This window comes from Lissotriton helveticus, chromosome 2_2 (assembly GCF_964261635.1).
Source record: "Lissotriton helveticus chromosome 2_2, aLisHel1.1, whole genome shotgun sequence".
NCBI classification, from domain to species: domain Eukaryota; kingdom Metazoa; phylum Chordata; class Amphibia; order Caudata; family Salamandridae; genus Lissotriton; species Lissotriton helveticus.
The window spans coordinates 253,898,490-253,922,478 of NC_136060.1; the positions used below are offsets into that span (position 1 = coordinate 253,898,490).

General features: G+C 43.1%; 1 protein-coding gene across 1 annotated transcript in view; it reads left to right on the forward strand.

Moving 5' to 3' along the window:
* The window catches only part of ANAPC4 (anaphase promoting complex subunit 4), a 355,563-nt gene that overhangs the window by 32,062 nt on the left and 299,512 nt on the right, over window positions 1–23,989 (forward strand). Inside the window, exon 3 of the mRNA XM_078678375.1 lies at window positions 22,919–23,051. Coding sequence (XP_078534501.1) covers window positions 22,919–23,051 — 133 coding nt within the window. The remainder of the gene's footprint in view (window positions 1–22,918; window positions 23,052–23,989) is intronic.

The window sequence follows — 23,989 nt, forward strand, 5'->3', positions numbered from 1 at the left end:
GCATAAATATTGAACGGAGCTACTATAATAGAGAAAAACCACATTAATTGAAAATGAAGTCAACCAAGATGACAAAAATATTCATACACTACTTAATATCTAAATATATATCAACAGGCATTCAGATAGATTGAAAAGAAATTGAATTATGAATGAGCCCCTTCATAGATAATTGAGCACCTCTTCTAGTAAAAAGAACCCACGAAAACCATGCATGAACAGATAAAGAGGAACTATCTTTCCAACAATAAGTAATAGATTTCAATGCTGCTGAAATGAGAACATTGAAAAGTTTACATTCTAAAACATTTAAGTTTTGTGATAAAATAATAGATTTGCAAATCACAATTTTATAAGAAATATCTCCTTGAATGCTTACAATCTTAGTTATAATTGCCCAAACATCTGACCAACACTTAAAAATTAAAGGACAATCAAATAACATATGCTGCAATGTACCAGATTCTAATTTACAGTGCCAACAGTCTGCAGAAGGGAGGAGTTTAGCACGGAAGAACCGTAAAGGGGTCCATAATCTATTAAGTAAAATATAAGAGTTAGTTTGATAGAGGGAAACAGGAAGCCAACCAGATATGCCATTACACCATATATCTTTCCATGTGTCAGTAGATAGAGAAAGTGACAGTACATTATTCCAAAAAGTTGACAGCGTATCTATATTGTTACCAAGAGTGTCCAATAACTTTTTATATAAAATAGAAACACCATGCGAAGAAGAAGAAACCGTTTGAATGTAGATTGATAAGTCAGCAGCAACATTAGATGGAATAGCATCTGGAAAAGAATCTAAAATTGAATTGCATAAGTAGTGGTATTTGGTAACATGGGATCGAGATAACCAAATCGGGATTGTACATTTTCAAACAAAATGAAAGTATTATTGGTATACACATGTTTAAGATAAAAAAAAAACCTGTTTTAATCCATGAAGACCAAATATTTACATTTCAAAGGCAAATATCTGCAGTAGTATTCATGGGGGAGAGAAAAGTTAACTCTAAATCATTAAACATCATTTTAGTAGATTTAATAATGACTGATTTATGGAAAAATGATGTGGTATTAGACATTATTATTAGAGAAGGAAGTGGGTGAGGATTTACTAATGATTTCTCAATAGATAACCAAGCCGGTGGGTTATTTAATGAAGAGTGATTAAACCACAGTGAACTTTGTATTAAAATAAAGGCTTTATGATAAAGAAAAAAATCAGGAATACCAAAACCAGCGTTACGCTTGGTAATTTTTAGTAGTTTGTGACCAATACGAGGCGATTTGTTGTTCCATAAAAACGTAGACAAAAATGTATCAATATCTTTATAAAACTTCAGTGGGAATGGAGTCCGGAGCATTGCAAGGGAATAAAAGATTTTAGGCGCTAAAGTCATTTTTATAGAATCCAATCTACCCCACCATGAGAGATGTAGTGAAGACCATTTAGGCGTTTTGTCTTTAATATAATTTAAAGAGAAAATCACAATTTAAAGTAATTGTTGATTTTATGGATGTAGAAAATAAATTCCCGACATATTTCAGCTTACTTTTTTGCCAAATTATACCATTCATGGGAAGCATGTCAGGAGTACAATATATATTTAAAGGGAAAAATTCTGTTTGATTTGTATTTAAAGTATAACCAGAAACTGTAGAGTAATTTGTTATAATATTAAGTAAAGGTCGGAAAGTGGACACAGGGTCACTAATAAATAAAAGCACATCATCTGTATATGCGAGGGATTTAACAAGAACTTCCTTAATAGTGATTTCTTTAATCTCATCACATTTTGTAATTGAAGAGAGGAAAGGTTCGATGGCAATTAAAAATAAAAGAGGAGAAAGTCGACATCCTTGCCTCGTACCTCTAAAAAGAGAAAATTGATGTGAAATGTGTCCATTGATAAATAAACGAGCAGTAGGAGCAGAATACAGAGCTGAAACCATACGTATAAAAGAATCTCCAAAATTAAAAGATGATAACGTATGAAATAAAAATTGCCAATGAATCTTATTAAAAGTTTTTTCAGCATCTAAGGCTAGAATACCTGAGGGGAGTGGTAAAGTAGAACTTTATTCAATAACAGGAAGTAAAGTTCTGGTCTTAGCAGAGAATCTATTTTTCATAAAACCAGATTGATTGGGATAGATAACGGAATCTAAAATAGGTCCTAATCTAGTAGCGAGTATTTTTGCATATAATTTACAGTCTTGAATAATCAAAGATATAGGGCGATAGTTAGAGAAGAGAGTGGGATCTTTATCTGGCTTTGGGAGTACAATTGTTAAAGCTTCTGTGAATGAACCAGAAGTCGTACCTGTGGACCCAAAAAACGTAAAAAGTTGAAATAAAAAAGGTAACAAGTGTGATTGAAATTCTTCATAAAATTCTGCTGGTATCCCATCAGGATCAGGAGATTTGTGTTTTTTAAGGGATTTAATGGCTAATAAAATGTCATCTTTAGTGATGGGAGAGTCAAGTCCATTTTTATTAGATTGGGAAATCTTGGGTAAATCACAGGAAGTTAAAAAAGGAGTCAATTAAAGATTCATCATGAAAATCAGAGTTGTTATATAATGTAGAATAGAACTTCAAAAATTCATTAACAATATCATTTTGAGAAAAAGCAATTCTTCCATGAGAACTTTGAATTGAATTGATTTGTGTCCTTTTGTTATGCGTAAATAATTAGCTAAAAGTCAGCCAGATCGATTGGCGTTAAAACTAAATCTGGATTTAGCATTAGAAATTTGAATGCCTGCTCTCTTACTAAGGATGGAGTTAAATTCATATTGCAATTTGTGAAGTGTAAACCTAAATTGGGGATCATTAGTGTTAATAAAGAGTCTTTCATGTTTCGCAATTTGTTTTTGTAATTCTTTAATGGACGCATTGAAGATTTTGTTGTCATGTGCCATAATAGAAATCGCTACCCCCCTTATATAAGTTTTAAATATATCCCATCTGTTAATCAAAGAGGTAATGAAAAATAATCTTTAATGGCTGATAAAAGTTTTGGTTTGTTGTTTTCATTTAATACAATACCAGTGCTCATTCGCCACCTAGATTGTTTAGTATATATTGATTCTAAATTCAAAAGTAATGAAATCGGGGCGTAGTCAGAGATATCAATGTTACCAATTCGAGGATCTGTAACAGAATTAATTAAGTGTCTAGAAATTAATAAGCAATCAATTCGAGAATGGGAGCTATGAGGGTTGGAGAAAAAAGTATAACTTTTTTTCTGTGGGGAAATGTAATCTCCATATATCTACTAATTTAGTGGTTTGAATAAAAGCTTTGAACGCGAAATACACTTTAGAAGGATGAAATTTAGTAAGCGAAAGTCTATTCAATAAAGGATCAGAAATTATATTAAAATTCCCTCCAACAATTAAAGGAACATTTCCAACCTTTAAGACCTTCTTAGCAAGAGTGGACCAGAACTTAGGATCATCTGCAGTAGGACCATAAGCATTTAATACAAATAAGAGTGTATCATGAATTTTAACTTTTGCTAATATATATCTACAATCAGCATCAGAATGTTTGCTTAAAATTTGACAGTGTAATATTTTTTGCAAACAGAATAGCCGCGCCATTTTTCTTACCAGTAGCAGGAGAAGAGACAATCATATCAACCCATTTCTTTTTCATATAATTTAAAATTGTGTTGTCAATATGAGTCTCCTGAATAAAACAAATATCAGCGTTATACCTTCCTAAGTAATCTAGAATTTTTGTACGCTTAACTGGATGACGCAATCCTTTGACATTTAATGACACTACTTTCAGATTATGAACATTAACCAAGAAAAGCAGAGGAGATATAGGATGAGAAAAAGAAGAGAAAAAAAGTAGCTCCAAAACAAACCAAAGGATAGGGAAAAAAGAAAAAACATGGAAAAAACGACAAACGGAATACATAGATGTCAAATGTGAAACGCACACACGGTTTGCAAGTATGACCGGAACCGCTGGAGCCCTACAGAGGAAAGTCTTAGTATCTTGTCAGAAAAGGAAGAGCTGTTATAACTCCAGTATTGGAGTCATGAGTATCCATTGAATGCTGAGACTGTTTTTAATAAAATGTCTCAAATCTTCAGGACGTTGAAAAGATTTGGAGAAATTATCCTTCCAAATACGCATCGTCGAAGGGTCAAAAAGTCCATACTTGAAACCAAGACGTCAAAGAGGATGGAAAGCAGAAAATTCCTTGCGAATTGCGACAGTTTCTTTGGCAAAATCTTGATGAATAAAGATCTTATTTCCATAAACCACCAGTGAAGGAATTTCTCTTGCTGCTTTTCTAATTAAAACCATGTGATGGTGACGAAGAACCTTAAAGATCATTTGTCGTGGCTTGGAGTGATGAGGGTTTCGATGGGAAGAAATTCTGTGTGCCTTATCTGTTTCAAATTTTTCAGGAAATTTAAGCTGCAAAAGACCTGGAAGCAGATTTTCCAAATATAATCTGCAGTTAGCTCCTTCAACATCTTCAGGTAAATTAAAAATGCAAATATTGTACTGCCTATTGCGATTTTCCAAATTCAGCAATTGAGAACACAAAGGTGACATTTTTGCCACTAGAGGAGTGAAAGAGTCAATTTTAGCCTTATTATCCTGAATTTTAATTGAATTATCTGAACTTTTCATGGATAAACTAGCCATTTCCTTGCGTACATTTTTAACTTCTGACGCAATGGACTGTAGAAACTTGCTGCCTCCTTTTATTATCAACAGTAACTTTTTTTTTCATTTTCTCAAAAAGTAAAATGGAAACAGCAGAAATAAAAGAATCCAATCCAAAATGCAGCAAATATTGTGGAAATGAATGGAAAAACAACTGGTGCAGCAGCTAAAATGGGCTGGGGGCATGGCTAGGCCTAAGCCAGGCCCTTTCCTAGAATCGCACTCCGCCCCTCTGACTGAGAAACCCTGCTGTACCTCGGAGGTGGGCTGGGTCTGTGGAAAAAGCAACTTCCAGGGCTCCAAAAACCGCGAAATTCGCTACTCAATACTGGTAGGCAATCCTTAAACTTTCCGACCGCTTTGTGTGCTCTGACAGGAATCGTCATTGTAATCGATAAAATGGGCGCAAAAACGCCCTAGAGTAGGAGCGCGGCGGCCATCTTTGTTCGCGCACTCGCGCGTCTCCGTCATTGTTCTAACCAAAGGCCACAAACCTGTTTTTGTTTTTAATTTGTTTAATAATAGCCCTTCACAGGGTGCCATGAGCACCTCCGTGAAACTTTAAGCAGTCATAAGGGCCATGCCCTATGCCCTATGCCATATGTCTGCCTTCTTTTGCCTGGCTAGCTAGTTACAGATAACAATTTGAGAATCCCCATCTGAGTAGTGAATTCATGTTAACTTGAAGGAATCCAGATCTACTTCTAACAGGGGTATATATGCTCAAAAAGTTAGTGTTTTCGCATTTAGTGTATGAAGACTAACAGTTACAAAGTAGATTGTCATCACACTCTTTTATTTGCACTTTATTGAAAAAGGAGGTGTTCAGTAGCTATCTGAAAGTTTCAAGTCAGCGAGCATTTCGACATTCCATAGGGAACTGAGCTTGATGCTTTTTATTCAAGGTGAAGTAGCTGCTTAGAAATCCCCACATTTGAAACAGTCTGCTTCAGCATGGCATGGAAAGCTAGTGTTCTTTAGCACACTTGTGAATGCTTCTTTTGAAGCCATACATACGTACATCTCATTTGTATTCTAGAAATTCAATTCTCTTGTCCCATTAGCTGCCAGTTATTTTAATGAAATGCAAGCATTATTTTCCTGGGGTCCACAGCAATAATTTTTTTTCGTTTTGTTAGTTTTGATAGTAGTGTTATATTTTCATCATACACCGTCTGTGATACTTAACAAACTTTTTCATAAGTCTTCCAAAGTATTTGAGAGGTCCCTCCATACGGTTCATGTGAAAAGAGAAAACTGCATCTCAAAAGCACTTGTAAGTAAGAACTAAAAACTGGCAGTGGGACAGGTACGACCCTTACGTATTCCAAAAGCTGTTTGCTGAATACCTAGGTTTAAAGGCAGCCTGTCATGCTTATCTGTTAAATTTATATTCAGTATTTGATTACTTGGATGATCTCATTACACTCCATAAAAAGCTAAAATGTCTACTAGATTTTTGTCACCCCGCAGCAGGTTCATGTTCGTTTTGAGTAGTCAAAGTATTATATAGGATGGTGATAGTGGTTTGCGGCACCACACATTGATCTTTTTGTTCACCAGTAGAAGGCAAACAATTTCGCAGGTGGCGCGGAGAGGCAAGATGGCGTCTGAGTGAGCGGTCGCATCAGCAGCGCTCTGCTAGCCTGGGCAGACTCCATCGTAAAACTTCTAAACCCCACAACCTTGATCGCATGAGAAGGAGATTGTGTTTAAGATGGACATCATATTTTTTGCTTTACTCTTCATGGCCCTCGGAGAAAAAACCCCAGATGTCGGATGTATATGAGCCTATATGAGATTTTGACTCTGGCTCTAACTCTGGCTCTGGTCCTGGAGCACTTGAGACGACATCCATAAGGAGGATATAGAGGCCTGAGTGAAAAAAGTACCTGACACAACCCTATCACTATCCTGCCGTAACCGTCGCTTGGATATGATCGGACATGATCTGTCGTGATGCTTGGTATCGGAGCACATACTTGGAGATAAGATTGGAGATGTCCCCTTTTTTCTCTGCTCCTGGATCGTAGCAGGGTTGTAACAGGGTCATAGCTGTGGATTGTAGCTGTGGTTCTGTGTCCAGAGGCAGGGGGCTCATAACTAAAGGATAAAAAAACTGTGAGTTGATTGAACCAAACTTTTTCATATATCACGTATGTGGAACTTTGGGATGTGGAATGTGGGCTGCATACTTTGCCTGTAAGGAACTGTAAAGAATTGGGTCGAGGCGGGAGGTTCCTGAGCTATAAGCCATGTACTGGGAGGAGCGGAGAATAGAGCCTAGCTCTGATTAAGGGAAAAAACGCTAGGGAAGACTCTACGAACAACTTACTTTCCTCCCTTCCTCCTGTACGCTTGCTTGACTGCCCGCTCTTAGCCTGCTCTGTTCTGCTCTTTCATTCAGACCTTGCAACCCTCATCTCCTTTCGCTCTTCACTCTTACCGGGTGACCTCCGACTGCTGGAGCGCTTTACTCGATCACCGGCACCGTCATCTGCATACACGGGACGGGTGCCGTAAATGCCACGCGCACTGCGTAGCTTGCGTCTCTCGTTGCCGAGGTAACATAGAGACGTAGAGGTCCAGCACAGAAAAGAAACAAACAAACAAACAAACAGAAACAAACAGAAGGGGGCGGTAAAAGGCTGTAAAAGGAAGGCAAAAAGCAGTGAATGTATCGTAAAAGGATTGTTGGAAGCTCGGTGTGGCAGGAGCGATGGGACTCTCAGGAGAGCCTTAGAGAAACCAAAAGGAATTGTGAAATTAAATCGGCAACAGCTACAGCCGAGATTGCTATTGATATTGAAATATCAGTGATCATTTATGGCCCTAAAATAGACTGGCAAAGTTCATGTATACATCACAGCACCTTTAAAGGGGGTGCTTGGACAGCCAGTAAGGCAATTAAAGCACCACAAACAATACCGGGAAGGCAAATCTATTGGCATATCAAAAGGAGCAGAGAAGGTAAAAAAAAAAAACAGCACAACTCCAAATCTGGTGGTAATTGCAGGCACAGACACAGTACCTAAAAAAAAAAAAAAAAAAAAAAAAAAAAAAAAAAGCTCAGACTCTCAGCCAAAAGCAAGACATGGAGAGAAGAGAAAAAAGAGATGCTGCTGCCGATGATATCGGAGATGTCGGAACAGGAATGCAAGCAACTATGCTGAGTAACGCTGAACTTAACGGTGGAAAGGTGGAAAGGGAAGCTATGGCCCAGCAAAGAACATGTGAGGCCCAGGAACAAACCCCAGAAAGACTGGAATATCCTGAAAACACTCAGAATTTGGAAAGCGATCAACCCCCACAAAATGTGGAAACGGAAACGGTATATGTTTCACAAATAACCAATGAGAGACAGAGAGGCCCTGAAACTAGAGGGTCCAAAGCAAAGGAAAAGGATTTGGAAAGAAATGAACTTCACGAGAGTGGGAGAATTAAAAATAAAAATGCGGAGAAAAATGCAACAAAAAAAAACTAGAGAAGGAGAAAGCAAAACGAAAAATGAAAGAGAAAGAACTCGAGAAGGGGAGAGATATCGAGGAAAACGCCAAATTGGAGCTAATGGCCAAGAAAGCTCAGACGCTACAGACAATAAAAAATTTAAAGGCTACCGCAAAAAATACAGGTTCCCCGACTACTTCTCAGTCTAGAATTTCTAATATCTTCAGCCCCCTATATAAGGATGGCGCGACTAACGCCTTAAAGAATGAAAAATCACAGATCAAACACTCAAGCGGAACTTGTGTAGATAGCCCTGGTGTGCCCCAAGAGAACATCGATGAAGGGTGAAAATGACAGGCGAGATCCGAACATCGGTAACCAGATCGTAGCTCCAAGTGTGAGCATTGAAGGGTCTAGGGCACCCACAATGATAAAAGCAATGATGTCTAAGCAATTGGATCAAAGTAAGATGCTTCCATTGGGGCAAGATCTACATCTAGAAAATAAATCATTCTCCGAGGAAGATTCTGACTCAGATATATATGAAACAGGGATGTCCATATCAAGTGAGTCAAGTGAATTAAGTGACACAGCCAGATCGTAAAATCAATGGGAGAAACACCACGTCAAAAACGCAGCTCGGGCTGAGATAGAAGAAGGAGGCCAAAAGAAAACGGCTGCGGATCTGGAACGACAAGCGAGCCCTCACTAATTGATGTGTTGAGCTCAATAAAGAACTTTCATAGGGATGTCAAAAAAGATAGCCAAAGGAACCGTGCTGCCATTGATAAATTGCAAAGTGCAGTTAAAAAAGTCGACAATATTTGTACTGAGATCTCGGAGAGAATGCCCACAGTAGAAACTTGCACGGAAAACCTGGAAACCGACGTCATCAAACTACAAAAGACAGAAAAAGAACATGATGGAATAATTAAAGATCTTATGGCGAAAGTTGAGGATCACGAGAACAGATCCAGACGGAATAATCTTAGGTTTCTTGGTATCCCAGAAAGTTTTGAAGGAAATGAAGCTAGAGGGTCAATGATTACTTTAATTAAAACAGCATTCCCGGAATTGAAGGCTTGGGATATGGATAGAGAGATCCAGCGTGTCCATCGCTTCCCTCTGACTCTACCGAAATACTCTTACAAGCCACGCCAATATCCCAGGGCTATGCTGATTCACTTTGGGAACTTCCTTCTCAGGGAAGCAATCTATGATCTTGCAAGACCCACAAGCCAAAGGGAACATAAAGGGTTTACATTTTTTGTCAGACCAGATTTCGCTCACACCACCGTAGAGCGAAGGTAGAAAATGCACCAATTATTTGTACCATTTGAAAAAATTGGAGCTAAGGTATTTCTACAGAATCCGGCACGGCTGAAAATTATATTTAAAGGTTCAACTAGAAGCTTTACGAGTGAAATACAAGCCGAAGAATACTTAAAAAAAATTTCAGAGATGGAGACCCGAAATTCGGGGAAATAACTAAATAACATATAAAGAAGCAATAGAAGGAAATGATCATTTTGTGAAAGTATGGGGGATTACTAGAAGGGATAAGCAGGGTGGAGTATATCATTAGTTTAAGTTTAAAATTCATATGTTGAAACACTTTCTGAACATGTATATAGGTTTTGGGTAACTTCATTCTGAACATGTATAAAGGTTTTGGGTAACTTCAATCTCTACAAATCTGTCCAGGCCGCGGGGTGCGCTCTGGCGATCTGACCATACGGGCGCCCGCACCTAGGACCCGGGATCTAGGATGCCTCATGGGATGGTAAGGGGTGGGGGTGGTGGGGGGAACCAAGGGTGGGATGTGGGAGAAGGGGGGGGGATAGGACCAAGGAATGTCAATCACATGAAGGGTGAAAAAGACTGTATTATTGTAGTCACAGACAATCGTGCAATGACTAGGAAACAAAGACATGGATATGACGCTAGGCACATAGCAATAATTCTTACTACATTATGGCTAATTTAAAAATTGTTTCATTAAACATTTGCGGACTCAATGATATCAAAAAAAGACAGAAGGTGGCGGTGGGACTACAATTAATGGAAGCTAATATTGCCTGTATACAAGAAACTCATATCAAAGGATCTCAGCATTATTTATTGAAATCATTGAGGTATAACCTCATCACTGCTTCGACACAGGGAGTCCGAACTAAGGGGGTGGCAATTTTAGCAAAAGGTGGGGGGCTCCAATTTGACAGAATACTTTCTGATAAATTTGGAAGATGGGCAATCGCCGAATGCAAGTATAATAAGGGTTTAAATAAAATAACAATTTGCACTATTTATGGGAGTGTCTGTGATGAACCAGAGACGCTAATAAACGTCTCCAATGAGCTCGCTCATTGGCCCCTACCTCTTATCATGTGTGGGGATCTTAACCTACATCTCCCTGGGGACTGGACCACGGGTCCGGAATTTAAATACTATGGTAGGAAACCTAGAGTTTTCCGGCTCTAAAAGACTTGTGTATGGTACACGGCCTAATAGATGGGTGGCAACATAATCATTGGGGAGACCCTGGTTTCACATTCTATTCATACCCACACTCGCGACATGCAAGACTTGATTACATGCTTATATCAAACTCATTGAAAAGTGTATGTATGATAGATAAATTACCGCGTCTATTATCAGACCATAACCCGTTAATTTTAAAGTTATCATACACTTTGAATAATCACCCAATTAAGAGCTGGACGTTTGAAAGGGCTCTGTGAAAGAATGAAAAGTATTGCGAACACATGAAGGGGTGGATTCCGGGCTTTATTGCAGATAACCTTGGAAGTGCACCTGTAGCAATCGTATGGGACGCTCTTAAAGCGGGCATAAGAGGCAAGACACTACAATTCTCGCTCAGGTCTAACAAGGAAGGGAAATACCACCTAGCTGCATTACATCATAACTTGGGTAAAGCCGAGGAGGACCTGATCGTTGCAGCTCAACAAGGCCAGGGGCTGGATAATGCATTATCTCAGGTAGCCGTTGCAAGAAATCTTATTACAGAAATAATAGTGGGAAAAGCCATCATCAAAGCATCAGTTAATAAGGAAAAAGTATATGAGCTGAGCTAACTGGTTGGGCACCAGCTAGCGGTGCGTACTAGAGAAGAGGCATCAGCAAGTACTATTAAAGAAATCCAAGACCCCAGATTAGGCCTAAAATCAGAACCAGATGAAGTAAGGGCCGCATTTCAGAGATTTTATCAAGATCTCTATACAGAACCTATAAGTGGATTGGGGGATCCAGATCTATATTTAGATGTAAATCCAGGCCCTAGATTTGAGAAGAAAGATCAGGAAATGCTGGATGAATTACCTAACTGGGACTAGATCCTGATAGCTATAAAAGCATTAAATAGTGGGAAAGCGGCAGGACTGGAGGGGATACCATCGGATTTCTATTAGAAATTTGCAGATCTATTAAAAATAATAATGATGGGGGCGTGGCTAGCAGCCAACGATGGCGGCCGCAGCTTAGGGAGGCTCCCGGGAAGAGGCGGCTTTCCGCAACAATCCGTGCAAATATCCTGATCATCGCTGGCGGAAAAGGGCGGACCGGACCCAGAGTCCGTGCGGCGAGCAGTACTACAATTCTGGGTGCGGCGACGGCCCGAATGGGCATACAATCACTGACCGGAGACGGGGAAGGAGCCGGGCCTGCCTTCCGCCGTGAAGCCGCGGAGCCGCAGTACATTCGGATCCGGCCGGAAGTGTCCTGAAGGCGGGGGTGAGTGACAGGAAGCGCCGGCTCGCCGAGCGCGTCACCCCGATTACACCGCGGATCTCCCCCCGGTACCCCAGGAGCGTGGGCGCGCTACAACACCGCCCGACAGCACTCCCCGGCCACGCAAGTGTCTACCGACGGCGCGAAAGGCGCTGCGCACGTCGGACCCGATGCCGCCATTCTCCGGCCCCACCCGCGGAGTGCACCAGGCCCCGGCGGTCCACAGACAGTGGTGATTGCGGAATCCCCAGCAGAGGCACGGGAACCATACGCAGGCTGCGCCACCAGAGGGGCGAGTACCTGGGCGGCATCTCCATCGAGGGGGCACTGGAGAGAGACATACCACGGCGACACCGGCCGGTGCTGGTCGCCACTTGCAGCACACCACCAGGTTTCCCGACGGCCCCATTGCAAGGGTGGGCACTCAGTAACTGGCCTGTGCATTAACTTTACGTGAGCACTACACCACGGCATACCTGCGGGGAGATACCATCCCCCCCGCGGTGCTCACGTACCTCGACGCGACCAGCCGCCGAAGCACGAAGGGGCGGCCCTGCTCAATCCGGACACGGTCGATTGTGCCATTTGGCTGCTTTCCTAACGGCAGTACCATGTCCCAAAGGGGCCCCAGAAACACCTCAACCCAGGCCAAGTTGGACAAATTTGCATATGAGAGGCATTCACCGCCCCAGGACCAGCGCAAGGCCGCCGGAAAAGTGACCGACTCCGAGGGGGTAAGAAAGGCTACGCTGGATGATGTCCTGGCAGCATTGGCTCAGGTGCAAACAACGGTGGGTGCCACGGCAACTGAAGTCACATTGATAAGGGCGGATCTCCAAAAAATGAACGAGAGGGTCAAGCAGGTCGAAGTGGTCACTAAATCGCTGGTTGAGGATGTGTCCGAATTGCAAACGGCAGTGGAACGTCTGCAAACTGATAACAAACTGCTCAGGGACAAACTGGATGACCAGGAAGGTCGCTCCCGGCGCAATAATGTCCGAATTATAGGTGTGCCGGAATCGGAGGACACGGGAGCATTGGATCTCTACGTGGAAGACCTGGTCAAAAATCGGCTCCAGCCCAAGGGACTCTCGAACTTCTTCTCCATCGAAAGGGCCCACCGCGTTCCGGGGGGAAAACCCAAATCAGGAGCCACGCCGCGTCCGATATTGGCAAGATTGTTCAATTTCCGAGATCGGGACGCCATTTTGCAAGCCGCCAGAGTAGCGCCGGCCATTCAAATCCAGAACTCGAAGATTGCTTTCTTTCCGGATTATACGGCAGAGGTATCTAGGAGACGGAGAACGTTCCTGGAAGTAAAAAAGACCTTGAGAGAGAAAGAACTGCCGTACTCAATGCTATTCCCGGCTAAGCTGCGGGTGGTAGCAGACAAAACAGTGTGGATTTTCGATTCCCCCGGTGCTGCCCGGGACTGGCTTGAGGGTTGGAGCACCGTTGGACGACAGCGCAGACCACACGGACCCGATCGAGACCGTAGAGGAGGTAGCAGAACCGGCTCACAAACATCTGGTCGAGTGGAGGGAGTGGAACACTCGCCCTCCCATGGATTCGAAGGGGGAGGCGAGGAAGACTAATCCCGGCCCTGGACTCTGCATGCTATGCAGTCGCCGATCACCAAACTGACTTATCGTTTTAACTGCTGCACGTAGACACTGGCATGGCTGTCCCGAAAGCCTACAGGGAGGCCGCCCGCCCGGGGAGACGCTCTCCCCCCTACACGCAAGTACTCTGGTTGTGGGATGGGAAAAGCACTCTGCACAGTTGGGGTGGCGGGCAGTTCTAAGTCCGTTGAGCAGGGGGGCAGGGAGGGGGGTTTGTTTTGCAATGTTCATGTTAGGAATGTACGCAAACGGTCGCAGTCAATGTCTCAAGGTATGTGAGGGTCAATGCACGCTAGTGGGGAAGGACAGCGATGATATGCCCCCGTGATGTCTCTGAATTCCTTGCTGTGCGACGGCAGGGCTACTGGTCCAGTTGCATTGCCTGGTCGCTGCATCACACACCCCGTAATCCCCAATGGCTAACGGTTCTGTATCGACAGGAGGAGTAGCGCCACCTGACTCACGCTGCCCACCCCTGAGTTTGATGTCCTGGAATGTGAGAGGCTTAGGGGATAAAATTAAGTGGGGGTTGGTACTAACTGCCATCAAGCGGCAACGTCCTACCGTTGTCCTGCTGCAAGAGACGCACCTGGTAGGGGGGGCTGCAAAGGCCTTGGATAGGCGAGGTTACAAAATGTGGGTCCATTCTGAGTTCACATCCGGCTCCAGGGGGTCTGGCATTCTCATACAGAACAACTCGCGATTCCTGCCCCTATCCTTTAAGACTGATGATCAAGGCTGCTTCGCGGCCGTGCAGGGGCAGTGGGAAGGGACACTCTTTAACTTAGTGTCAGTATACATTCCACCAGCACTACATTCGGTCCACCTCCCAAAACTGGGGGAATTCCTTCTGACTCTTCCTGAGGGTGAGATCATTCTGGGGGGGGACTTCAACGCGGTAATGGACACGCAATTGGATAAACACCCCACACCGGCCCCGACGGGGGGAAGTACTTACTTCCAGCGTTTCACAGCGGCCATGGGACTGACAGACATCTGGAGGCACTTACACCCCGGCTTGAAACACTACACTTTTCACTCCGCGGTACATGGCAGCCTCTCCCGTATTGACTACTTCCTGTCGTTGGGAGAGGGCCTCCGGTATGTGGATGCACTGGCCATTCACCCTCGGGGGATTTCGGACCACTCACCACTCACACTGACACTCTCCATACAGACTAGTGTGCGTAAGCGCTTTTACCCCATTCATGCAACTTACTTTACAGTTCCACAAGTTCGCAAAGCTCTCAAACGTACAACGACACACTACTTTCATGAAAACGTACACTCAGTGCGTTCCCCTGAAACACTTTGGGAGGCCTATAAAACAGTCCTGCGGGGGCAGGCCATCAACACCATAACTGGGCACAAGAGGCAACAATCCCAGGAGCTGGCTAATCTGGAGGTGGCACTACAGGAACGAACCACGGCTCGTGAGCAGCACCCCTCTCCCTCCACCCTTCACGCCCTCTCCCTCCAGCAACAGCTATATAATGACCACTTGCGCCAGCTAACAAAGGGATACATAGCCGATACCCAAAATAGAATTTACGAGGTGGGGGACAAAGCGGGGAAAATGCTGGCGTGGCTTGACAAGCGTGAGGGCAACTCCAGGGGGATCCACCGTCTGAATGATGAGAGTGGGGTGACACATACTGACCCAAGGCATATTACAGAGCTCCTTGCGGATCATTTTGAACGGGTATACACCCCGGAATGTGTGATCACACCCGAGAGAGCCAGGGCACTCTTGGCTCCGATCGAAGTCCGGACACTGTCTCCGGAGGCGTCAAGTGAATTGGAGGTAGACATCACTGCCGATGAAATCCAATTGGCAATTAAAGCCCTGCACCCGGGTAAGGCAATGGGACCGAATGGAATACCCATTGAATGGTACCAGGCAATGCCAGAGACCCTCAGTGTTCATCTCTTAGGGATGTTCAGGGACTGTCTAGAGAGGGGCTCACTTCCGCTGGACCAGCGCGCGGCGACCATCGTAACTATCCCCAAGCCAGGCAAACTGCCGGAGGACTGTTCCTCTTACCGACCCATTTCCTTGCTAAACGCTGAAGTGAAAATCCTGGCTAAACTCCTGGCGCAAAGAATCTTGCCCCATCTGTCGTCCATTATACATCCGGACCAATCCGGATTTATGCCACACAGAAACACGGCGCTGAACCTGAGACGACTGCACGGTGTACTGGCTAGAGCGGACTCTATTAACGCGCCAGCAGTAATTTTAGCACTTGACGCCAAAATGGCATTTGACTTGGTGGAATGGGAGTACCTTTTTGAGACGCTGAAACACATGGGGTTTGGTCCGCGCTTCATCGCATGGGTCAAACTATTGTACACTGACCCGATGGCGCACGTGGTGGCCAACGGCCATATTTCACGCACGTTCCCGTTGGGAAGGGGCACGCGGCAGGGATGCCCTCTGTCACCCCTGCTGTTTGCTATCTCTCTGGAACCTCTTGCGACCCTCATACGGGCCTCGCCCCTCCTCAGGGGTATAACATGGACCGGGGGTTGGGAGGACCGTCTGTCCCTGTACGCAGACGATATGCTGCTTTATCTAACTGACCCCGAAGATGGGATACCGGCTTTACTGCACATATGGCAGGGTTTCCGGCTATACATTGAACTGGGCCAAATCGGAACTGTATGTCTTGCAGGGTCCGGCCCCGACCCTCGACAGCACGTGCCCGCTGAAGGTGGCGGGTTCGTCGTTTAAATATCTAGGTATCCATGTCACTAAGGACCCGGCGGAATTTATAGATAAAAATTTGAAACCTCACCTACACCGGCTTAAACGGGATGTCACGTTCTGGTCAGGCCTTCCGCTAACGCTCCTAGGTAGGGCGGCTCTCTACAAAATGATGGCATTGCCACGTTTTTTATACGTCCTTGAGAATACAACCTATCCGGTGCCCCCTAGGGTTTTCCAGAAAGTGGCGGCTCTAGTTTCCAACCTCTTATGGGGGAACCTCCCGGCACGAGTGGCGCAATCCAAGATGCATAGAGACTGGTATGACGGGGGTATTGCGCTACCCAATCTAAAACTGTATTATTGGGCAGCACACCTTAAACTAATTAATCAATGGATCCACGCATCGCACGCTGAGCCGGCGTTCCAGTCCGACTGGGCACAGTTGGGCACAAACAGTCTGTTGGGCCCGTTGTATGATCGCCGCAAGGTACGGACATTACTGGGCCCCACTAAATTGACGGTTCAGTTGTGGCACACGGCAACGGCGGCGCTGGGCTGGAAGGGGAAGGTCACCAAGATGACTCCGCTGTGGGACTCTCGGGCGCTGGGCAATCTGAGGAATACTAAGGGATTTACACACTGGGACTCGATAGGAATTACCACGGTGGGGGATATGTGGGAGAGAAACGCAGTGATGCCCTTTGCCCGGCTAAAAGAAATACATGAACTTGGAGACAGGGAACTTTACAGGTACATTCAAATTCGGCATGCATTGCTCGCGGCCTGCCCCCCGATACACCTATACCTGAGTCCTCGCCACTGGAAGATCGCCTCCTCACTGACTACATGTTGGAAAAGGCAACATCGCTCACTTACCGAAAATTACTCAATAATGCCCCGGATCCTACACTCCACATTAAGGGGAAATGGGAGGGGGACGTGCACGAAATGGACGAACACGAATGGAATGAAGCACTTGGGTCCCCCAAGGAAGTGGGCATCTCAGCGCGCATGCGATTAGTGCAATTCAAGATCCTACACAGGGTCTATTATACGAGGACCATGTTACATCGCATACATAGGGTGTCTCATCCATACTGTCTTCGTGGGTGTGGGGAGGAGGGCACATTTTTCCACACCATATGGGACTGTCCCCAGATCCAGGAGTACTGGAAGCAAATACTCCGCACACTTTCACAAACATTAGACAGGTCCCTGCTCCCTGACCCAAGGAGGTGCCTACTAAATATATGGGAGCCTAATGACCTTTCCAGATATGAACAGCTCTGGGTCACGGCGGGGTTAATGGTGGCAAAGCGTGACATAGCACAGCGATGGGGTGCAGCAGACCTGCCGACTAAGTCCCAATGGTGTCTGAATATGGATAGGGTGATGTTGACCGAGAGGGCAGTATACTCCAATCGAGCCTGCCCAAGAAAATGGAACAAGATTTGGTTGAAATGGAATGAGTATAGAGGGGACATTTGTGATCCGTTGTCGGAGGACGATCAGGAAGACTCAGGTGAAGAAGATGAAGTGGGTTGTAATTAGGTGGGGTGGATGGGTGTGGGGACGGCCATAACCACTACACGCGTTCCTCCCCTTGGGTTGCAAAGGTGGGACAGGAGACGATGGGAATCACAAGGTGGGCGGGGACGTGGCCTTGCTGAGATTTGAGGTTGCAAACGGCCTCTTCAGAGGGGCATCTACACTTCGAACTGCATTGATTCATGCCAGACCGTACTGTCATTCCTATCAGTTTAAGTTGAGAGTTTATTGTTTTTCAGAAAATTATAAAAATGCCATCAAAACCGCATTTATCGCTGATACTGCTTTCTCGAACTGCACTTTTACTTTTCAGCACGCTCCATCGCACAATTATTTATCTATTGCTTTATGGGCCATGTTACTGTGCTGCACTGTGAATAGCGACCACGAAATAGCGGCCGGCCCGTTGGGTTGTAGGCATTCCGCTGTGTAATATGCAAAGTGCAATAAAGGTTTTGGAAAAATAAAAAAAAAATAATAATAATGATGGTTTTGTTTGCCCACATTTTTGAGGGAGGAACCCCCCCCTCCTGGTCAGAAGCTAAGATTGTGGTCTTCCTGATTTAGGTTCATATCGCCCAATTACTCTAATTAATGGGGACTCAAAAATTTACTCGAAACTTCTGGCGGCCAGATTGGCACCAATAATAAATAAAATAGTATCAAAACATCAACATGGTTTTATACCAGGAAGGTCAACAACTGACCATGTTCAACGGGTGATCTCGCTATTTGACTATACAGAGTCAACAGGAGACCCTATGGCGCTTATCCTCCTTGACGCAGAGAAAGCGTTTGATGGGGTCTTCTGGAGATTTTTATGGATGGCAATGTCTCATAGTGGAATTAACGACAAATTCATTATGGCTACTCGAGGATTATATAATAAACCGAGTGCTAGAGTATTGGTCAATGGGCTCCTGTCAGAGAACTTTGCAATCACGAGAGGAACTAGGCAGGGATGTCCCTGCTCACCTCTTTTGTTTGCGATATATATCGACCCATTCATTCGTTGTTTGGACAATTGTGTAGCTATATTACCAATCCAACTACGTAGCCATAATACCAAAACCTTGGCATACGCCGATGATATCGCGCTTGTCACTAGAGACCCTAATCTAGCCATGCCGGTCATAGAAGAGGAAGCACACCTATTTGGATTGGTATGTGGATATAAATTGAATTCTAATAAAACCCAGATTGTGCTAAACAACAAGATTGTGATGGGGGATTCAAGAGTAACTGAGGAGGCCGTATACCTAGGCGTTACAATAAGTGCCTAAATACAAAATATTATTGATATTAACCTAAACCCATTGATTTCTCGAACCAAGAAGAAGATGGCCCGATTGGATAATTTACATCTGACTATAGGGGGCCGCTGTAATTTGATAAAGATGCTTTTTTCCCCCCGATTTTTATATTTCTTTAGGACTATTTGCCTTGAGTTCTCCCCCAAAATCTTTAGGATTATTGACTCTATGCTCTCAAGTTTTATCTGGGGATATAAGAAACCCCGACGGGCCCTTAAACGATTGGTACTACCAAAGGAAAAGGGAGGCTTATCCCTACCGAACTTCAAATTGTATTATTGGGCCACTGTCCTAAAATATTGTGCCAAATTGATTTCGAATGACAGTACCAATCAAGAGATTCCTTCCCCTCAAGAACTTATACTAGGAGAAGATTGTGCTGGTTGCTTTTGGCGACATACAAACGATAACTACTTTAAGAAAGTAAAGTTTAAGACTATTGTAGGGGCTTATAAAGTATGGAGCAGCATTCGTAAGATCTTGGGGGTTGGGCGATTTTCATTTTACACACCAGTGAGCAGTAATAATGATCTGCCTCTAATATTTCATGATAGCGGTATAAACAGATGGGTCTCGGCAGGGATGGTGCAATTGGGCTGCTTTTATAAACAAGGCGGTCTTAAGAGGTTTGAAGATCTGCATGAGGAATTTAATATTAGCTCTTAACTCGCTAATGTCGATAAAGCTACAGGCACAATTTTATAAAACTTTCTTCTTCCTATATTACACCCCTAAGAAAATCGCCAAATGGGGAACAGGGAAGGGAACGACCTGGCCTCGTTGTGCACTATATGGAGCTGATATTACACATATATTTGCTACATGCAACACGTTCACAAACTTGATTAAAGATATCTCGGAATTTTTATCAGAAGTATGTCAAACAAGAATCGAAATCTCAACGGAGGAAATCATGCTGGGGGGTAGCAAATAGTGAACTGCAGACAAACACTCAGGGGTTGATATTTGTGGCCATGGCTATACTTCGACTTACTATTGCCTCAGCCTGGCTAGATCCTAATCCACCTGCATTTCAACAATGGAGGGCTAGGCTATTAGCGACTTGTAGTCTGGAAGTTGCAATTTATAGAAACAAAGGTGCTTAAAAAAAGATTGAGGGGCATGCGTATCTGGTCACCGCTCTTGTTGTGGATCCAGAGACATGCATGATTGTATTTTGTCTATATATCACTATTCTCATTTATCTTTCTTTGTATTCTCAGGAAATGCACACTATAGTGGATTAATTTCTGATCAATGTATATAATAAGTCTATATATTATTATCATTTATCTTTCTTTGTATTCTCAGGAAATGCACACTATACTGGATTCATTTCTGATTTATGTATATAATAAGTCGCTTATTCTTTTTTTTTGTTTACTTGTTCTTGGTCAGGGAGAGGGGGGGGGCGGGGAGGGGGGAATGCATTTATTATGTAAAAATTGTCAATAAAAAGATTTTTAAAAAAAAAAGAAGGCAAACAATTTATGTAATTTATTCTCCCCATTGTTAACTCAAACTAAAATGATTAACCCATATTATTATCTTAGGGTAGGGCACCCATGGTAGGCAGGACACAGATCAATTATTGTAATATGATGTGTGATGGCTCCTCAAAAACAAACTTGTTCATTCAATTCAAGCGCTTCAGAATACCATAACTCCTGTGTTATCAGGGCAATTCAAGAGAACAAAAACATGTCTATTTTTAAGTAGGCTTCCTATTTATTTTTTCCTTTGTATGTTAACCTTGTTCAAATGTCATTTTTAGCAGCAGCACTGTCTGGTTTTGTCAGCCTGTTTGCCTGTCTATTAGCCTGACTCTCTGCTGAGATGTGGAAAATAACTGAGCATCTTGACATTTAGAAATAATTCCTCCATTAGTCAAAGACTCATGAAGCCTTTACTGAGGTCGGTGTTTGGGTGCCGTACACAACTTTTAAAACTACAGATTACACTTGAAACAATTTTCTGTGAGTTCTATTGCCTAGTCATTAATACAAGGGTGTGAAATACAAATTAGCCGGCCACTAATTAAGGTCCAGTCTAGATGAAGTCAATGCTACCCCCCTCCCCTTCCCCCCCACCCCTTACCCTGTTTGGTTCTCACTGCCTGGAACAGTGTTCACAATCCTTTGCAAACCTATAATACGTTCAGTAATGGAGAAAAGTATGTTAACTGTAACATTAGTTATTTAGCATTAATATATTTTATAGCTTAACCTCCAACCCATTCTACTACTTGTCAGCCGTCTTACGACTATATTGTAACTTTGCATTGGAATCCTATATGGAGCATATGGTAATTATTTCAAAGTTTTACATGTTTATGAAAAAGCCCAATCGTCTGGAACTTGAGCTAAAGGCAAGTAAGCCATTCACTCAGTTTAGTAGAAGAAATCTCTCCCTTCCAGATTAGTCCTCATGCGGTAAAGCACTTTATTCTTGATTTGAAACTGCGTTTGCACATCCATATGGAAGAAAAGACATCTCATGAAACTAAAGATCTATTTTTGATAATGAAGGTGTACTGGTTAGACATCAATTACTGTGTAAAATATGATACATTTTTTGAAGAGAGTAAATTCTTTTTACCATGTGTTTGAGTAAAAAAAAAAGACCATCAGTAAGTATGCCAAACACGCAGTAGAAAGTAAGTTAAAAGCCCTAGCTTAGGTGAAAAGGTGTTACTGCTCTATCACTCTAGACCAAGACACAAATAAAAACAACATAAAAATAAATGTGGAAGTAAGTGATCTCTTGCCGGCTGAAAATATTAATTCTAAAGTGTGCATTCTTTGTAACGGACCTTTGTGATAGTGCTGGGTTTCCCCGGTATACTATAGCCCACAGGAATAGATATGTGACTGTTCTTTTGATCAGTTCGTAGTTCGAGTCACAAGTCATTGGAAGGTAGTGACTTTTCCACAATGATCCACACACATGTAACAAGGTGTAAAACTTTTATGAACAGTAAAATCTGTTCTGAATCAGTATTTTTATATTTCCTTGATGACCTCTTCTGGACAGTTTCATTTCATTAATACCTTGATTAGTAACACCGTACACTATTATCATTTCATTTCACTGTGCCGTAATGAGTTTGAGAGAATTCCCAAGGTCCCTTGTATTACCAATGTAAGTGTGAGAGTTTTAACCAGTAAAACCATTGAGTTCTAGACCAGTGGTAAGAACTGTAGATGACTTGTACATTTGTATTGCTTGTTTAGTGCCCTTTCTTAACACAAATGCTGGTGTCTAGAGCTTCTGAGAGGAGCCTGGTGCCGGCACTGTTGATTGCCTGTCCTGCAGAATATCAAGTCTTAATCATATCTCAGTCCTTTTCTACCAACGAACGCCCTATGCTCTGTCTTTTCATTTCACTCCTGCGGTTATCATCCCATCACCCCAGCTTAGCCTTTTTTGTGACCGCTTGATTATCCTATTCTTCCTTCTTTCTCTCTTGTCTGCCTTTTTTCTCTTGCGCTAGTGAAAGTCTGATGATGCAAAATGAGTGCTGGAGTGACGGTGCCCACCACCTGCTACCACTAGTACAAATTAATCTCTGAGAGTTTTTCTTTTTTTAACTTGTCTATTTTTTTTAGAAATATCCAGTGCTGCTATTCAAAACATACTGTAAACAATGCATATTTGCCATCAGCATGAAGTCTTTTCTTTCTAGGAAATGTTTAAGGATCAAAAGACTCATGGTCCGTGGTTATTAAATGTTTAGCAATTATCCAAAAAAAGTCACACTTTGCTTAAGTTTAATACACTTATTGTTGAAGAATACCTAGTACCAATTTTCCTCTTTCTCCAGTCTTGGCATTTGGACTTTCTGACACCATGCGAGTTATACTGTGTGACGTTGAAAAACCTGAAAGTTTGCACACCTTGACGGTGAGCTCACCGGTTGCCTGCATGCACTGGATGGAAATTACTGAAGAAAACAGGTTTGTTGGATGTAAAAATAATATACTTTTATCAATGGGGAATGGGGCTGTTGGGGCAGTCATATAGAATTTGTAACAGTCGGGTGTCTCTGGGTCAAGAATAATGATTATTGCTGCATGTTCCTGTGAAGTGGGCTGAAGTATTAGGTTGTGTTGTGTGCTTATACAGAGGTTGGGGAATGTTACTTATTGCATTTGTCTCAGCGTGGCTCATGTTGGTGAACGTCTGATTCTTAATATTGCCTCGTTTCTTTTGCCAGATGAAACATTGCATCTATGCACATCTAGATTAAAGGGTGATTGCTTTCTGTGCTTATTATTGGTATTTGTAAAGATTTTAGCAGTTACATTGGTGAGTACTGGACCTTAACTTACTTTGGTCGCAGTGATTACGTTTTTGTCTTCCAATGGCTTTATCTGGTTAGTGCTAGTTTTAGTGTAACCAACAAAAGTGTGAGCCTGAGAATGTGGCTCCAGACTGTTTACAGCTGAGGTAGTTGGTGCTTTCCACTCTATAATGGTGTTTTCCAACTCCCTAATCTTATTTATTTCTTGGCCAACTCATAGTTATGACATTGAAGCACTGTCCTTTGTTTTGGATGAAAGATGCAGATCATTCCCCCTTCAAAATGCACCAAAAAACTATTACAACCAATCCCACACTTGTGAGAGTAACTCCCTCACCCTCCATTATTTGTGCATGGTGAGGCGTTGGCATGTAAATAGGTCGTTGACTTACCCAAGTGACGAGCAGTGAAGCAGGGTATATTTTTGGTATGTGCTGTGCATGGCAGCGTCCCCAAAGACCAGGAAGTGAGGGAGGATGAAGAGGTTGGTACATGAGGTGGGTTTGTTGAGGCTCACAGTGTGATGAGTAATTTGACAGAGTGAGCAGCTGGTATTTTGAGCGAGTTTGAACTGTCCTGGGTCAGACATGA